Source organism: Xenopus laevis, chromosome 4L (assembly GCF_017654675.1).
Source record: "Xenopus laevis strain J_2021 chromosome 4L, Xenopus_laevis_v10.1, whole genome shotgun sequence".
Taxonomy (NCBI): domain Eukaryota; kingdom Metazoa; phylum Chordata; class Amphibia; order Anura; family Pipidae; genus Xenopus; species Xenopus laevis.
This window is the reverse complement of record NC_054377.1, coordinates 13,733,816-13,753,211: the sequence shown is the minus strand read 5'-3', so window position 1 is coordinate 13,753,211 and position 19,396 is coordinate 13,733,816. Positions and strand designations below refer to the sequence as shown.

At 41.0% G+C, this 19,396-nt stretch overlaps 1 protein-coding gene across 4 annotated transcripts; it reads left to right on the top strand.

The window, feature by feature from the left end:
* The first annotated feature begins 4,401 nt into the window (after positions 1-4,401).
* rcn1.L (reticulocalbin 1 L homeolog) lies at positions 4,402-19,396 on the top strand. Of its 4 annotated transcripts, none has more exons than XM_018256984.2 (7): positions 4,402-4,534; positions 5,297-5,548; positions 9,405-9,598; positions 11,555-11,733; positions 13,129-13,189; positions 17,236-17,435; positions 17,925-19,396. In XM_018256984.2, exons 2-7 carry the CDS (start codon positions 5,322-5,324, stop codon positions 18,030-18,032), a joined length of 969 nt encoding a protein of 322 aa, XP_018112473.1. In that variant the 5' UTR covers positions 4,402-4,534; positions 5,297-5,321; the 3' UTR covers positions 18,033-19,396.

The window sequence follows — 19,396 nt, the reverse complement described above, 5'->3', positions numbered from 1 at the left end:
CCTGCTATCCCACAGTCACACTCCCTTCCCAGAGACTATTATCCCACTGTTACTGTAGGCACCATCTCTCCCTACTATACCTGCTATCCCACAGTCACACTCCCTTCCCAGAGACTATTATCCCACTGTTACTATAGGCAACATCTCTCCCTACTATACCTGCTATCCCACAGTCACACGCCCTTCCCAGAGACTATTATCCCACTGTTACTATAGGCACCATCTCTCCCTACTATACCTGCTATCCCACAGTCACACTCCCCTCCCAGAGACTATTATCCCACTGTTACTTTAGAAACCATCTCTCCCTACTATACCTGCTATCCCACAGTCACACTCCCTTCCCAGAAACTATTATCCTACTGTTACTATAGGCACCATCTATCCCTACTATATGCTAGCCCACAGTCACACTCCCTTCCCAGAGATTATTATCCCACTGTTACTATAGGCAACATCTCTCCCTACTATACCTGCTATCCCACAGTCACACTACCTTCCCAGAGGCTATTATCCACTGTTACTATAGGCACCATCTCTCCCTACTATACCTGCTATCCCACAGTCACACTCCCTTCCCAGAGACTATTATCCCGCTGTTACTATAGGCAACATCTCTCCCTACTATACCTGCTATCCCACAGTCACACTCCCTTCCCAGAGACTATTATCCCACTGTTACTATAGGCACCATCTCTCCCTACTATACCTGCTATCCCACAGTCACACTCCCCTCCCAGAGATTATCATCCCACTGTTACTATAGGCACCATCTCTCCCTACTATACCTGCTATCCCACAGTCACACTCCCTTCCCAGAGATTATTATCCCACTGTTACTATAGGCACCATCTCTCCCTACTATACCTGCTATCCCACAGTCACACTCCCTTCCCAGAGATTATTATCCCACTGTTACTATAGGCACCATCTCTCCCTACTATACCTGCTATCCCACAGTCACACTTCCTTCCCAGAGGCTATTATCCACTGTTACTATAGGCACCATCTCTCCCTACTATACCTGCTATCCCACAGTCACACTCCCTTCCCAGAGACTATTATCCCACTGTTACTATAGGCACCATCTCTCCCTACTATACCTGCTATCCCACAGTCACACTCCCTTCCCAGAAACTATTATCCTACTGTTACTATAGGCACCATCTATCCCTACTATACCTGCTAGCCAGGGCTGGACTGAGAATTAAAATGGGCCCTGGCATATTAGGTATACAGAGGCCCAATCAGCCCACACAGAGGCCCAAACAGCCCCTACCAGCTCACAAAATATTAGCTTTCTATGGCATTTGCCAGAACCCACAGATAGCCAGTCCGGGCCTGCTGCTAGCCCACAATCACACTACCTTCCCAGAGGCTATTATCCACTGTTACTATAGGCACCATCTTTCCCTACTATACCTGCTATCCCACAGTCACACTCCCCTCCCAGAGATTATCATCCCACTGTTACTATAGGCACCATCTCTCCCTACTATACCTGCTATCCCACAGTCACACTCCCTTCCCAGAGACTATTATCCCACTGTTACTATAGGCACCATCTCTCCCTACTATACCTGCTATCCCACAGTCACACTCCCTTCCCAGAGACTATTATCCACTGTTACTATAGGCACCATCTCTCCCTACTATACCTGCTATCCCACAGTCACACTCCCCTCCCAGAGATTATCATCCCACTGTTACTATAGGCACCATCTCTCCCTACTATACCTGCTATCCCACAGTCACACTCCCTTCCCAGAGACTATTATCCACTGTTACTATAGGCACCATCTCTCCCTACTATACCTGCTATCCCACAGTCACACTTCCTTCCCAGAGACTATTATCCACTGTTACTATAGGCACTATCTTTCCCTACTATACCTGTTATCCCACAGTCACAGTCCCTTCCCAGAGACTATTTGTCAAGGATTAGGTAGGGGGTGCTGTGGAGACAACTGGTGGAAGGGTGAGTCCTTGAGGCAGGAGCTGTATGTGCCTAGGGAACACGTAAAGGGAAGGCAGAGGACTGGAGCAAATAGCAGGAGAGGACTGGAGCGGATAGCAGGAGAGGACTGGAGCGGATAGCAGGAGAAGACTGGAAATGGCAGGGCAAGATGCAGAGCGAAAAAGGGGGTACAGGGTACAAGGCAGGGTCAGGAAGCAAGAATCAGGAACAGGCGAGGCAAGGTCAGTACAAGGTCAAAGCAGGGAAAGGTTTGGAGTGAAAGCAGATCAAGACATAGAATAGCAAGGAAAGCAGGGCAGGGCAAGGTCGAAACCAGGGTTAAAGGCAGGACTGGAGCAGAACTGGAGCAGAACCGGAAGGGGAAGACAAGGCAGAATGGGGCAAGGTGAACAAGACAAAGTTCAGGACAAGGTACGGCAAGACAGGGAAGGGTTCAGACAAAATAAGCAAGGGAAGGACAAGGCAGATCTAGGCAAGAAAGAATCACAGGGAAAAGGGCAAGAGCTGAAACAACCTAGCTAGGGGCGCTGCCACAGTACTAGGAAGGCAAATAATGCTCCGGCAAGCAGTGTTCAGAGAGCTGGCCTAAAAAAGGGCAGAGTCAGCCCTGAGTGGCTGACTGCAACCAATCAGGCCGCTGCTGGGTTGGGGCTGCAAAGGCCAGGTAATATATAGTGAGCAACTCTGCAGGGTGCTCACCTGGCCCAGTGGTCAAGACACTGAACTGGAAACCCAAAGGTCCCTGGTTCAAATCCCAGCAGAACCTGACACTATTATCCCACTGCTACTATAGGCACCATCTCTCTCTACTATACCTGCTATCCCTTCCCAGAGACTATTATCCCACTGTTACTATAGGCACCATATCTCCTTACTATACCTGCTGTCACACTCCTTTCCCAGAGACTATTATACCCACTGTTACTATAGGTGCCATCTCTCCCTACTATGCCTGCTATCCCACAGTCACACTCCCTTCCCAGAGACTATTATCCACTGTTACTATAGGCACCATCTCTCCCTACTATACCTGCTATCCCACAGTCACACTCCCTTCCCAGAGACTATTATCCACTGTTACTTAGGCACCATCTCTCCCTACTATACCTGCTATCCCACAGTCACACTCCCTTCCCAGAGACTATTATCCACTGTTACTATAGACACCATCTCTCCCTAACTATACCTGCTATCCCACAGTCACACTCCCTTCCCAGAGACTATTATCCACGTTACTAATAGGCACCATCTCTCCCTCTATACCTGCTATCCCACAGTGACACTCCCTTCCCAGAGACTATTATCCACTGTACTATAGACACCATCTCTCCCCTACTATACTGCTATCCCACAGTCACACTCTCTTTCCCAGAGAATATTCCCAGAGACTATTATCCACTGTTACTATAGACACCATCTCTCCCTACTATACCTGCTATCCCACAGTCACACTCCCTTCCCAGAGACTATTATCCACTGTTACTATAGACACCATCTCTCCCTACTATACCTGCTATCCCACAGTCACACTCCCTTCCCAGAGACTATTATCCACTGTTACTATAGGCACCATCTCTCCCTACTATACCTGCTATCCCACAGTGACACTCCCTTCCCAGAGACTATTATCCACTGTTACTATAGACACCATCTCTCCCTACTATACCTGCTATCCCACAGTCACACTCCCTTCCCAGAGACTATTATCCACTGTTACTATAGGCACCATCTCTCCCTACTATACCTGCTATCCACAGTCACACTCCCTTCCCAGAGACTATTATCCCACTGTTACTATAGGCACCATCTCTCCCTACTATACCTGCTATCCCACAGTCACACTCCCTTCCCAGAGACTATTATCCCACTGTTACTATAGGCACCATGTCTCTATACTATACCTACTACCCCCGGGTCATACTCCCTTCCCATAGGCTACACTTACACAATTTACAACTACAAAGAAATATACGTAGTGAGTATCCGCACACGACGGGAGTGGCCAAAAATTTTGGTATTTTCCAACTTGTGTTCATGGGGTCCCCATACAAATAACTTCTATGCAGCTCCGACGATGTGGCAACCCTGGGGCACTACAATTTGGGCGGATAGACTAATGTTTCTATGGCTCCCTTAGCAGCAATTGACAGAGCTTTGTACCAGCAATTACACTGGAACTAGCTTTACTATGGGTACAATTAGCAGAAGTATTAGTGGCCACATTTTACACTCTGATTGTAATGAAGCCCTTTGCTGGTTGAGTAAGTGTCTCAAACAAGTTGATTTCTTGCCAACCCGGTTTATACATCACTGTGCAGCGACATTAAGCCTTAATCAAACCATGTCAATTCTTTCACCCTCTCAATCCCAAAACATAAACCAGCAGCAACAACACTATCCCCTATATTAGTGCCCACACTGCACTGCAACGTGGCGGCCTCGCCCCTCCCAGCGCCCCGCCCATCTCGCCAATAGGAAGCTGCCAAACAGAGGCGGGTCAACGTGTAACGCTTTACAGGATTGGCCCGACTGGGCTCCCATCACTTACAGGACTAAGTGAGTGCCAAGCTTCAAATTCTTCCTATTATCTCTTGTGAGATCGAGTGTGAGGGACTGAGTGTGAGTGCGCTTTACCGGAACTGCGCATAGGAGCACCTTGTATGAGTGTCTGCTGACCTGAGAGACCGGAGCTGCTGCTGCTTTTGGAGGGACCCTGATTCCTGTGGGAAGAGTGAGGGCGAGTGCTTGGGGTTAAGCTTGAGTGTGACAGTGCTGGGAGTCTGTCATTAGAGAGGGCTGCAGTCTCTGGTGCAGTCTCTCTGGTGCAGTCTCTGTGGTGCTGTCACTTGAGGGGCTGAGAGGCCTTAGAACTGGGGAAGGTTTCAATGGGGGAAATTAAATGAAATACAGTCAATGTAACTTGTCCTGGGGCAGGTGGTATATCTAGTGGTTATTGGGCCCCACAGCCAGAAAATCATTTTTGGGGCCCTCTTAAATTTAGGAGGATTGCATAGTAATATAGGCCCATTGGGTCTCTCTATAACTCCTGGGCCCCTCCAGCTTTCATAGTTCCTTGGTCAGTGCTCAGGTGGGCGGGGTTAGTGTTTGGGTGAGGGTCCATTGAGGGCGGGGCTAGGGTAAGAGCCCAGATATTGGGGGTCTAACAGACTAGATGACGGGGGCGAGGTTAAGTGAGAGTCCAGAGAGTGGAAACAAGAGTAAGAGACTGAATGTGGTGGGGGAGAGTGTATCGATTATTGAGCACAAGTGTGTGCGTGACAGTGGGCGACATTCGGTCACTTGTTCTTATCCTTGCAGGTGCTGCGCTGCTGTTTAAGTGAGGATGGATCCCCATAGTGTCCTGTGCCTGATGCTGCTAGTCCTATGCACTGGAGAGATACTCTGCAAGCCCACCTTCCGAAAGGAGAGGATCCGACTGGACCCGGAACTCAACAGCCAGATCCACGAAGAGAACCAGAGCTTCCAACAGGACCACGAGGCTTTCCTGGGCAAAGATGAGGCCAAGACCTTTGATCAGCTCACCGCCGAAGAGAGCACAGACAGACTGGGGTAAGAAATATCAGACAAACCGCTCCCCATAATTCCTTCACCCAGTTGCTCAGTCCTCAGTGTCCCCACTGTGTAATACTAACGAATTTAGAATATTGGACGGCACTTCTGGAAAAGGCTTTATTGTAGCAGGCTGCTGGTCAAACACCTAACGTGTTTGACTGTGACTAAGGGAGATAATCCTGAAACACGTTAGGTGCCGTCCAATATTCCAAGTTTGTTACTAAGAAACATCAGACTGGTATTCAAAAACATCCACCAACAGTTTGTGGGTAGGTTAATCTCTGTTATTATGATTATTGTATTTTGCTTGGTAACATGCTAGCTATCAATAGGTAATCTCACACATAGACATGATTGGTAGCCTGTTTGTATGAGATACCCACAACGCCAGCCACCAGGTATGGCGACACTAACACGAAGAACTTGTTCCTCCCAAGTGATCAGATGACAGAGGAGTGTTCCTCTTTTCTGAGCTGATAAACGTGGCACACTGAGGATGAGAACTGTGAGCTCTGGCACTGCATCAATGGTCTCAATTGAAAGAATCAGCTGAAGGGACCTCTGGGATCATACCTGCAGGGCAGATCCAGCCTTTGTGCTTTATGTGCACTTCTTTTCATCTTAAACCAAGCGACACCAACCCTTTCGATGGAGGCAGAATCATTACCTCTGTTGTTTTTTTTAAAATTAAAATACTCCATTATCTCCTCGATAGTCTCTGGTGTGGGCAGACTTTCACTTTTACCCACACAGATCTCAGAGAACTTAACCCTGAAAGGTGTTCAACTTATTTTTTTTGACCAGGTAGAAATTTAAAGAGGTCACCTTTAAGTAAACATTTAGTATGTTCTAGAATGGCCAATACTAAGCAACTTTTCAATTGGTCTTCATTATTTTTTTTTTATAGTTTTAAAATCATTTGCCTTTTTTTCTGATTCTTTCCAGCTTTCAGATGGGGTCACTGACCCCATCTTAACAACAAATGCTCTGTAAAGCTACAAATGTATTGTTCTTGCTACTTTTATTACTACTTTTTTCTATTCAGACCCTCTCCAATTCATAATGCAGTGTCTTATTCAAATCAGTGCATGGTTGCTGGGGTAATTTGGACCCTAGCAACTAGATAGCAGAAATTGCAAACTGGAGAGCTGCTGAATAAAAAGCTAACTAAAAAATTACAAATGATAAAAAATGAAACCCCATTGCAATTTGTCTCAGAACATCACTCTCTGCATCACACTAAAAGTTAATTTAAAGGTGAACAACCCCTTAACTAAAAGTTAATTTAAAGGTGAACAACCCCTATGGCTTTTCTTATTAAATGGCTCCTGTAGCTATATAAAGTACACCTCGTTCAGTGACCTTTGCCTGTAGCTTTTTGCCTTTATGTGATCCTGAAACTCATTTGTGACTTCTGAAATCTTCATAAGTTTACAGCACCAGGTACATTATCCATTAATACATAATGTGGCCTCAGCCACCGTTATTTTACAAACATAGTAATCACTGATACGGTATAACAACAAACCAATTCCTCGTTACACATAGACACTTAAAAACAAACAATGTCCATTTACATTTACAGGTTCCAAAGCTTGTGTAAATATTGTTTCTTTGAGGTTTAATCCCAGAAGCATGACCCGGAACGGCTCCTTTCCCATGTATGGTTAAAGGAAAAAAAAAAAAACATCTGTTTAAAAAAACAACAAAAAACTGACGGGTGAAAATAGTTGTCTTGTTGCAGATTTTTTTTTTAACCCACAATCTATCGGCATCTGTATATTTCATGCAGCTATTTATAAAAAAAATATTTTTACATTGGTACTTTTTGACTGGTTGGTGAATAACTGGTGTGCGTAGAGCAAATACCACCTGTTCTGTGGCAGCTGTAGCCTTCCAGCATGTAGTTGCCAGAGGCCTAATATGTATATATTTATCTCTTGACATGGAAGACTACAGTCCTTTGCAGAGATTCTACCCCTCCCAACATTCAACAGCAAATCAACCTAAAATACAAACCTGTCCTTATATCCAAATAAACCACTTTCTGATATAGAGTATATCTACTTATTTTAGTCCAATTTAAACTAGTACCTTTTTCCACCTTATTCCAGCTGTCTGCCCGGCTAATAAAAGTTGGATTCCCCTTTCTTCCATGAAGCCAATTGGTACCTGGGAATAATTGTCACAATATAAGATCCCTATAGACAAAAAATATAACACGACTTTTTATTTTAGGGATGCATCGAATCCTCTATTTTGGATTCGGCAGAACCCTGAATCCTTAGCCGAATACCGAACCGAATCCTAATTTGCATATGCAAATTAGGGGTGGGAAGGGGAAAACATTTTTTACTTTTTTTGTGACAAAAAGTCACTCGATTTCCCTACCTGCCTCCAATTTGCATATGCAAATTAGGATTCGGTTCGGCCGGGCAGAAGGAATCGGCCGAATCCCGACCGTATCCTGATTCGGTGCATGCCTAGTTGATTTATTTATTTTTGACACAAATAATGCTGTGATTGGGGACTGACACTTCTCTCCTACCAGCTCTGGGAAAGTTCTGACAGGGAATCTGTTTCCCACCACCAATGTGGCCTTCACAGCTGTAGAATAATAAAAATTAGGAATGCACCAAATCCTCTACAAAAGATTTGACCAAATACTTTCAGCTTATTGGGCTGTGTATGTTGCCGATGGACTCCTCGCCCCTTTTTTCAAGCCTGCTTGGTAATCACAAGACAAACATTTAAACCCATCCTAGGGGGTGTGCATCATACCAGCACCCATCCCCAAAGCTCAACACCCATACAGATTACAAATAATTTTGTGCAAGAGATTAAAGGGTAACCCACCCAAAAATGAAAATGTAATATAAACTTCAGCACAGTGAAATAAGAAACTTTCTAAATACAATCAATTAAAAATTCTGTACCGTTTCTGAAATAATCAAATTTATGTTTACTATTCCTCTCTCAGCATCTGTTTTTTTTTTTCATTCTGTCTTCATGCGGCAGTTGGGTGTCAGATAATCATTGACAGCTAAGCTCCCCATAGATTCTTCTTGCCGAACGACCGATTTTAGGGAAGTCCGACCAATCCTTCGAAATTATCGCGCGGTTAGTGGGATTCGAATGATCATACATCTTACGATTTTTCGGCCGACATCTGTCAGGAAATAGATCGGCCAGGTCAAAAAAATCTTTGTCGGTCCCAGTGCAATCTATCTATGTTTGCAGGGCCAAGCAGGCAGCTCCCCTTTGTTTTCCTGACAAATTGGTCTTTTTAATTGATGATAAAATCGTACGATTGTACGATCGTTCTGAGAAGATCATGGTCTCACGATCAGGACCTGATCTTTTAAAAATCTCAACATCTATGGCCAGCTTAAGATTCAATATATCTTATAGGGGGTGCTCTTTTGCCTAGAAGATGTATTAGAGCTCACTCTATTACAATCACCAGAAATCCTGTCTCTCTACCTGCAGAATTCATGCAAAAGGCAGTTACTTTGTTAGATTATGTACTGGAATCAGTTTGAAGACTGTGATGGGTTCATTAGGGGTTTCTGTGTTATGTGGGCCTCGTCATTACATTTTACTTTGGAAGCCGGAGTTCTCCTTTACATTCCCAAAGCCTAAAAATAAACAAATCCAAAATAGAGCTGCAATTTTCACTGGAGTACTCTTTCACATTACACACTGTAGCTGTTATATCTGTAACTAATTGTGGCTTACTGGCTGTTTGTAACCTGCATTAAGGAGCTCTTACTAGCATTAATAAGAATCCTATATCTTTATTTGTCTACATAATAAATGTCTTGATTTATTCCTTATTGTGTTCACATTGCAGAAAGATCGTTGATAGGATCGATAGCGATAGTGATGGGCTCGTTAACACAGAGGAGCTAACGGCATGGATCAAGCGAGTACAAAAAAGATACGTTTATGAGAATGTCGCGAGAGTCTGGAAAGACTACGACGTTAATAAAGACAATGCAATCTCTTGGGAAGAATACAAGCAAGCCACATATGGATATTACCTGGGTACGGTCATTCTTATTACATATTGAAAGCAACACACGTTTGTATTGAATCGTGTAATTCAGCTCAGTGCATGTCCTCCTTTATCCACTTTCACTTAAATTCAGCAGGAAACTGGCACTTCGATTGGACAACAATTGTGGGCAGATTTATCAAGGGTCGAATTTCGAATTCATGTGAGCTTTGAAAAACTCCCCTAAACTCTCATAAATTCGAAATTCGACCAATTGAAATGTATTAATAAAATCGAATATTTAAAACTTGGATGACTTGAATCGACCAGAAAACTCTATATCAAATTAGATTTGAGTGAATGTCAGGAAAGGTGCAAACAACTCCAAATTGATCCCAGACTGTCTCCCGTTGACTAAAACAGCAATTCGGCAGGTTTTAGGTGCCGAATAGTTGAATTCAAGTTCTTAAAGGGCCAGAGTATGATAAATCTCGAATTTGATAGTTTTGACCATTTCAATTAGAATCTTAATAAATCTGCCCCTTGGGATCCAGAAAAGGGTTGTAGTTCCTTATTAAGATTTATGTTTTTATGTTTAGTTGGTAGTTTCAATATGTCTTCATGTCAGTGGCAGCTGTTAGAGCAATAACTTTACATTCATAGATTCCATTTGGAAGTTCATGGAATGTACATGCAGTGTCAAACCACTCAAGCATCACACAGACCAACAATAACCTCTTTTCTAAAAGATTGGCCGTTTTAAACATTAGATGTCACTTTAGATCAGATAATAGTGCTTTTGTTGGTACAAAGAGTGCTTTCTTTAGGAAAAACTGGACAGCTGTACTAGTACTACATGCACTTTTATGGGTACAGAATAAATGGCTGTGATTACAACCTGCCTGTCGACTTAAATGGGAAACGTGGGTAAGTGAATCCATGGGCACAAGCCTAAATGGTTGGTACCAATGGGAACCGAGAACCAGAGGCACATTTATCAAGGGTCGAATTTCGAATTCATATGAGTTTTTTTAAACTCCCATAAATTCGAGTAGTCGAAATTTATTAATAAAATTAGTTTTTTAAACTAAAACGAACTTTTAAACGACCAGAAAATTTGAATCGATTCGAATTTTAAAAACAGGAAGGCTGCAAACATCACCAAATTGATCCCTTGACCTCTCCCATTGACTTATAGGAGCAGATTTATCAAGGGTCGAATTTCGAGTTCACATTGGAGTTTTTTATAACACGAAATTCGACCAATCGAAATTTATTTAGAAAAAAAATAGAATTTTTCAAAGTCAGGTGAATAGGTTTGACTGGAAAACTCGAATCGAAATTCGATTTGTTTTCTGCGCAAAAAACTTGAATGTCAGGAAGGCTGCAAAGCACACCGAATTAATCCCAGGAAGTCTTCCATAGGCGAAAACAACAATTCGGCAGGTTTGAGGTGGCGAATCGTCTAATTCGAGTTCTTAAAAAGGACATTGTATGATATATCTCGAAAATCTAATTCAAATTTTTTTTTTAAGAAACTGGAATTGAATTTTAACAATTTCACAGTTTTGACCATAAAAAAAAACTCAAAAATTTTAATTCGAATTTTCACTTGATAAATTTGTACAATACAGTAATTCAGCAGGTTTCAGGTGGCGAATAGTCAAATTTAAGTTCTTAAAGGGACAGAGTATGATAAATCTCTAAATTGGAATTAATACTCAAATCGAGTTTGGATAATTCACAATTCGAATTTGAGAGTTTTAACCAAAAAAATCAAAAAAATTCATAAAACAAAAAAAAAATTAAAAAATCTGCCCCTCAGTGTTGTCCCTATGTCTATTGACCCTTTGGGAAACATGAGATACTGTATGTTAACCCCACGGCTCTTTGGGAAACGTAACCCCTACCAATATGTTTTACTACCATTTGTAGAAAAATCTATTGTAATTAAAAGAATCATTAGAATATAGGCCCACCTATGGATTTATCTTGTCTCAATTCAGCCAACCCTGAAGAGTTCCAAGATGCGACCGAACAGTTCAGCTTCAAGAAGATGCTGCCCAGAGACGAAAGGAGGTTCAAACAAGCAGATCTCAATGGGGATTTAGCAGCAAACAGGGAAGAGTTCACTGCATTTCTCCACCCAGAGGAGTTTGAACATATGAAGGATATTGTGATATTGGTAAGAAAATTAAAATAGAATATATATTATCTATCAGGGCATAATAGATAGTGGTATACATAGTGCCTGTACTGAACTATATACAGTATGTTAGAAAAAGGACTACACCTTAGAATGAAGCTTTTGCTTTCTAAAGAAGAGAAGCTCTTCTATGTTATTGAATCATTAAAGGGGAAGTAGTCTAAAATAGAATAAGGCTAGAAATGCTGTATTTTGCATACTAAACATAAACATGAACTTACTGCACCAGAGCCTAATCAAACAAATGATTTATGCTTTCAAAGTTGGCCACAGGGGGTCACCATCTTATAACTTTGTTAAACATTTTTGCAAGACCAAGACTGTGGACATGCTCAGTGTGGTCTGGGCTGGTTAGGGATCGTCATAAATTATCAAAACAGCACAAGTCAAATAATATCTGCCAGAAGCTGATACAGTGAGACTGATTAATAATCAGAATATGCAGACTGCAAAAGGTCCTGTGTTGTCATGTAATTTAATGTGAATTTTATAGTTTTTTTGTATTGTTTAAAACAAACTTTCTCCAACTCTGCAGAACCAGTGGCTGCTCTACAGGGAAACAAACAAAGCTGCTTGAGTTCTGCATGGCTGGGAAGTAAGGCGGGGGCTCCCCCTGCTGTTCATAAGTATGATTGTTTCCCTGTAGAGCAGTCAGGGACCGTCTGACAATTCTTATCCACAGAAGTAAATGAAGGAAGAATTTCACTGCATACAGTCAGGTTTCTTCTAAAAATGGTGCACATTTTTTAGTGTAGTATATTGGAGATAGGTTTCTTTTTCATTAAAGAAAGTAAAAATTGGGTTTTATTTTTTTGCCTTTACATGCCCTTTAAACCTCCCTTTATAAGCTAGAGCTTGTCTCACAAAAAAATGTACCCCATCATAAACGCCAAAGCAATGTCACAGCTTTAAAAGGTTGGTAAGATATTTGGAAAGGTAAGAGGGTGCAAGTCTATAACAGGCAGAGGGAAGATACTACAGAACAAATGTGTTGGAGTCCCTCTCCCTTCTCTCAATCATTATTGCATCCAGGACTTCACATTAAAGAAACAGTAACACCAAAAAATTCAAGTTTTAAAGTAATGAAAATATCATGTAGTGTTAACTGCTGTTTTTGCAAACACATCAGTTTTACCAGTGCAGGGCAACACTGCATTATATTTTTATTACTTTAAAACACTTATTTTTTGATGTTACTGTTCCTTTAAGCTATATCTTAGGAATCACCGTCTCTCTCTGCTTTTTTGAGTAGTTCTCTCTGCCAAACTTCTAATACAGACATGTTCTTCTAGTATCCTTTCAATCAATTTCCTTTGATCTAGGTCCAGTTTTCCAATTTTTTTCCTTGTGCTAAAATGCTGTAACATTTTGCAGGAAACCCTGGAAGACATAGACAAGAATGAGGATGGGTTTGTGGATCAAGATGAATATATTGGTAAGATACTGTGGTTGCTCTTGTCCTGTTACCTTTATATTTAGCATTATGTCACATGGGTGACCATCATTGGATCCTTGCGCAAATACACACATCCGTTATCCAGAAAGCTCCGAATTACGGAAAGTCTTCCATAGACCCCATTGTATCCAAATAACCCAAATTTTTAAAAATAATTTTCTTTTTCTGTGTAATAATAAAACAGTAGCTTGTACTTGATCCCGACTAAGATATAATTAATCCTTATTGGAAGCAACACTAGCCAACTAGGTTTATGTAATATTTAAATTATTTTTCTTGTAGACTTAAGATCCAAATTACGGAAAACCCCAGGTCCCGGGCATTCTGGATAACAGGTCCCATACCTGTATTAATGGCTAGTCACAGTTGGGCTATATAGTCAGTAGAGTTTACATCAATTTAGGGCACATCCTAACTTCACACATTTAAAGGGGTTGTTCACCTTTTTTCAGTTCCGTTGTTTTCAGATTGTTCCCCAGAAATAAAGACTTTTTTCAATTACTTTCCATTATTTCTTTTTTACAGTTTTTCCAAAATCTAAGTTTAAAGTTTAATGTCCGTCTCTGGTGTGTGAGTCTGGCAGCTCAGTAATTCAGGTGCAGACTCTAAACTGTTACAATTTTGCAGCATTAAGTTGATACATTTCTCAGCAGCATCTCTGGAGTATTAGCAACTATTGTATCAATTCTAACAGCTGCCTTTAATGAAACCCAGGGATTCTGCTCAGCAGGGACAAAGATAAGAAATGTATCAACTAAATGTATCATTTTAGAACAGTTCACAGGGTTGGCGACCCCACCTCCCAGAGCTGCTTTAGAAGGTGAAAATTTACACTTTACACTTCAATATTAGAAAAACGGTGACAGATAGAAAATAGAAAGTAATTGGAAAAAGTCGTTATTTCTGGTGATCTATCTGAAAACAACTAGTTGTTTGAAGTTGAACCACCCCTTTAACTCCACGAGGCACATTTATCAAAGGTCGAATTTCAAATTAATGTTTTTTTAAAGCTCCCATAAATTCGACCAATTGAAAATTATTATTGAAATTGAATTGAAACAACCCCCGAAAATTCGAATCAAATTCAATCAGGAAAATAGTCAGGAAGGCTGCAAACATCTGTCAAATGGTACGTCTACCATTGACAGTTATTAGGCAGGATTTAGGTGGCAAATAGTCTAATTTGAATTCTTAAAGGGCCACAGTATGATAAAACCTTAAAATTTAATTTTTAAAAAAACCTTGAATTTGGATAACTCCCTAGTCGATTTTGACAGTTTTGACCATAAAAAAAAAAATTTGAAAATTAGAATTCAATTCGACCCTTGATAAATCTGCCCCTATGTGTATGCACCCAGGCCGACATTGTGCCTTTTGGTGCAGACATACCAGGGAGCAGAGGCCGATAATTCAGCTGAGAATTGCCCCATCAAGCAGTAGGCTAATCAAATAACATTCATAGATGCAACAGATAAATTACATTTTGCTGGCGTGCAAAGTTTTCATCATCAGGCATGCAACTGGCTTTCAAAAATGGGGTTTTCCCACTGCAAAAAATATAGAAATAGTCAAATTTGCTTCCATTTTTTTGTAATTTCTCTGTTGCAAAACTTTTTATTCCCGACAGCTAAAGAAAGAAGAAAAAAAAGTGGGGGAAAATTAAAAGTTCTGCCACAACAGTTACATTCCCACTGTGGAAGTCAAACCTCAGGGTTTTTATATACATCTGATGTGAAATAATGCAGGTGCACTTAAAATAGACCTATAATTGTGCCCTTTTGTGCAGAAGGAAATGAAGCAGAAGCAAATCTGAATGTAAGAAAAGGCAAACGGTCTCCTGAGATGTTCTAATGGGTTTTTGGCAATTAAAATGTTTCTTTGGTCAAAGTTGTGCCCCAGTTGGTGCTTCCCCCCCTCAGCGCCCCGCTGTTCCCTCCGCAAGAGTAAAGTGGTACAATTTGTGTATATTGTTTGTCTACAATGCGACATCCCTGCACAAATCAACTTCCCGCTTCGTAATGACAGGATTTGCGTTTCCCAAATGGTTTCATTAATGGAGAGAGGTAAAGTCATTTAATTTAGGTGTTGTTCGTGAATGTCGTTTTCACAGCAGTAGAAGAGGGGGGGGGAGATCAGAAATTTACACTTTTTTTTTTAATTAAAATTGACATAATGAAACCTTTCTGCGCAGTCTGATATTCTGCATTTTTCTCAAATCCCCTATCTTCAATGTATTTTTTTTACGTAGAGGACCATGGTCGAATTTCGAGTTCATGTGAGTTTTCAAAAACATGACATGAACTTGAAATTCGACCAACCGAAATTTATATATAAAAAAAAAAAATCTAATTTTCCAAACTCGGGTCAATAGGATCGAAAACTCGAATCAAATTGAATTTGTTTCGAATTGTAAAAACTCGATTCGAGTTTTTTCTCCGGAAAAAAACTTGAATTGCAGGAAGGTTGCAAACCACTCCAAATTGATCCCAGGACGTCTCCCATTGACTAAAACAGGTTTTAGGTGGGGAATAGTCTAATTTGAGTTCTTAAAAGGCCAGTGTATGATAAATCTCGAAAATGGTATTTTAGGGATGAACCAAATCCACTATTTTGGATTCGGCGAATAAAGAATCCTAATTTGCATATGCAAATTATTGATGGGCAGGGGAAAACATTTTTTACTTCCTTGTTTTGTGACAGAAAGTAACATGCTTTCCCTCCCCGCTCCTAATTTGCATATGCAAGTTAGGATTCGGCTGGGCTGAAGGATTCGGCCGAATCCTGCTGAAAAATGCCGAATCCCGAACCGATTCGGTGCATCCCTAATTCGAATTTTTTTTAAAAAAACTCGAATCTAAGTTTAACAATTCCCTAGTCGAATTTGAAAGTTTTGCCCATAAAAATACTCAAAAATTAAAAATGAGAAATTTCACTTTCGACTCTTGATAAATCTGCCCCTTAGTGTAGAAGTTGGAGTGCTCCTCGTGTCTGATCAGTATAGAGAAATGCAGTTTTCCTTAAGTAAGGTTGAGTTCGGTGACATTACTTGTATATAATTAAACCGTAATTGTCAATTTTCATTATGGTGTAAATTCTGGGTCTCGCTGACGCCGCCTCACGTCTCTGTTACTGTGCCACCCCCGTCGTCGCACTGATGGAACTCGCATGTATTTATACATATAAACAATGTGTTCTATTGCATTAAAAAAAGTCATCTGTTGAACTTTAGCCATTCAGACATCGGTCGAGCTTAGCGTTAGTTGCTGATTTATCGAGTATGTTGTGGGTGGAACTGTAGGATATTGTGGAATATTTCGGTAAAATTACTAGGTCTACTTTCCCCACCTGTCTAATTTGCCCACCTGTCTAATTTGCCCACCTGTCTACTTTGCCCACCTGTATACTTTGCCCACCTGTCTACTTTGCCCACGCGTTTGCCCACGTGTCGACTTTGCCCACGTGTCGACTTTTGCCCACGTTTTGACTTTTGCCCACGTTTTGACTTTTGCCCACGTTTTGACTTTTGCCCACGTTTTGACTTTTGCCCACGTGTCTACTTTTGCCCACGTGTCTACTTTTGCCCACGTGTCTACTTTTGCCCACGTGTCTACTTTTGCCCACGTGACGTGTCTACTTTTGCCCACGTGTCTACTTTTGCCCACGTGTCTACTTTTGCCCACGTGTCTACTTTTGCCCACGTGTCTACTTTTGCCCACGTGTCTACTTTTGCCCACGTGTCTACTTTTGCCCACGTGTCTACTTTCCCCCACGTGTCTACTTTCCCCCACGTGTCTACTTTCCCCCACTGTTGTTGTGCCTATAGTAGTTGCACTGCTTCCTTTTAAAACAAGACTAGGTGAGAGTAGCCATGCATTCACTTCTGCCTGCTGTGCCACCTTGATTAAATCTGTGCCAAGATCTATTAATTACTTCTGCTCTTTGTGCAGCTCTTATTCCATCTGGAGTAGGTAGGAGGTTTGCTTGAAGCTTTGTTTTGAAGAAAATATGTTTTTGTTTTTGATCAGCGGACATGTTTTCACATGAAGAAGGTGGCCCTGAGCCTGACTGGGTAGCCACAGAAAGGGAACAATTTGCAGATTTTAGAGACCTCAACAAAGATGGAAAGATGGATAAAGAGGAGATCAGGCACTGGATTCTTCCACAGGACTATGACCACGCACAAGCTGAAGCCAGACACCTAATCTATGAATCAGATCTGGACAAGGTATTAAACCTGTAGGCTAGCTGGAAATAAAAAAAACATATATGAAATATATACGTAATTGAGTTGGATAGCTCAAAAAAAATGTGACATCTCTTTATTTAAAGTGGCGGTACATACACGCAGACCTTAAAGGCATGGGAAAACATCTTTTTTTCAAAACACATTAACGGTTAATAGTGCTGCTCTAGCAGAATTCTGCACTGAAATCCATTTTTTTTAATAATTCATTTTGAAATCTGACATGGGGCTAGACATATTGTCAGTTTCCCAGGTTCCCCCAGTCATGTGACTTGTGCTCTGATAAAACTCAGTCACTCTTTACTGCTGTACTTTAAATTTGAGAAGGGGAGGGCAGCGTATTGTCAGCCTGCATTTCTCCGCAGGCCAAGACCAATGTTGCGTGGCCCTAGCCTAAAATGTAATGACAGAATGCCATACACATAAGCGTTGCTAATCATGGTTCCCTTAAAATGGGTATTTTTATTACAGGACAAGCTGCTGACTAAGGAGGAAATATTGCACAACTGGAACATGTTTGTGGGGAGTCAGGCAACCAACTATGGAGAGGATCTCACGAGGAACCATGATGAATTGTGAACACGGAACTTGTACAGACTGTGACTTCTTTTTTTTCGACTCTTAACACGGTCCCTTGCATTTGCACCAACACTTTTATTACCTCAAGTTGGGTAAAAATACCCTTTTTTTTAAAAAAAAAGCATTTCTAAGCCTTCTAGTAATTCAAATATGACAACTAATCCTGCTGTCTAGAATATTGTTTTAAAGAATGTCAAGTGCAGGGAAAACTCTGCCCCAGATGTGTTCTAGGGACCACTTACACCTAAATACAAATTGCTAGTTATATTGTGACTAACCTATAGGATGTTTTGGCCTTTTAACTGCTTCATAATTAACTGGCAACTGTGTTTTATATGCACAAGCGGAGCAGGAAAAAAGAAGGGCCAAAGGATATTTGAAGGAACAATTCAGTGTAAAAATAAAAACCGGTTAAATAGAAAGGTTGTGCAAAATAAAAAATGTTTCTAATATAGATATTTAGCCAAAAATGTAATGTATAAAGGCTGGAGTGATCAGTGGAAGCCAAGAGAGCTGCAAAGCAGGAAGTATTGTTCTGGCTATGATGTTAGACATCCAGTCACTCCAGCCTATCTATTTGCCCAGTTTTAAGTTTTACACGGAAGAATTCCTTTAAGGTATAATATGCAAGGTATACAATATTTAAAAGGAATATATAGTGTGCTTATCAGCAGCATCTTCATTTCATGTCTTGATTCATCAGGACTTTTTATAAAGATATGATCTGTATAATTTGGGGTTACCGTATATATTTATATGATTAATACTCATGAAATAGGCAGCAACAATTCTGAGTATTTGCGTAGAACGTCCCTTTTCTGTATACAGGTATGGGATCCGTTATCTGGAAACACTTACCCAGAATGCTCCGAATTATGGAAAGGCCTTCTCTCATAGACTTTATTTTATCCAAATTTTTAAAAATGATTTCCTTTTTCTCTATAATAATAAAACAGTAGCTTGTACTTGATCCCAACTAAGATATAATTAATCCTTATTGGAGGAAAAACCAGCCCATTGGGTTTGTTTAATGTTTACATTATTTTTTATAAGACTCAAGGTATGAAAAACCAAATTACGGAAAGATCCATTATCCGGGAAAACCCCAGGTCCCGAGCATTCTGGATAACAGGTCCCATATCTGTATTTGTATTTTCACTTATGGGTAAGGCTTTCCTTAGGTGGCATATTTATCGAATGCCGAAGACGGAGCTGATCAAGTTTCCACATTTCGCTGTACATGAATTCTGAATTCACGGTATAGCAAACTTGATTTGTTCAGAAGTTTCATCATCCTCATCATTAGGGATGCACCGAATTCACTATTTCGGTTTCGACTGAACCCCCAAATCCGGTGCGAAAAA

Excerpts from the sequence above, each read along its gene's own strand:
- rcn1.L (XM_018256984.2), top strand. The coding sequence starts at position 5,322 with ATGGATCCCCATAGTGTCCTGTGCCTGATGCTGCTAGTCCTATGCACT. Across the intron at positions 9,599-11,554 it reads CACATATGGATATTACCTGG|CCAACCCTGAAGAGTTCCAA; the intron begins GTACGGTCATTC and ends GTCTCAATTCAG. Across the intron at positions 11,734-13,128 it reads TGAAGGATATTGTGATATTG|GAAACCCTGGAAGACATAGA; the intron begins GTAAGAAAATTA and ends AACATTTTGCAG.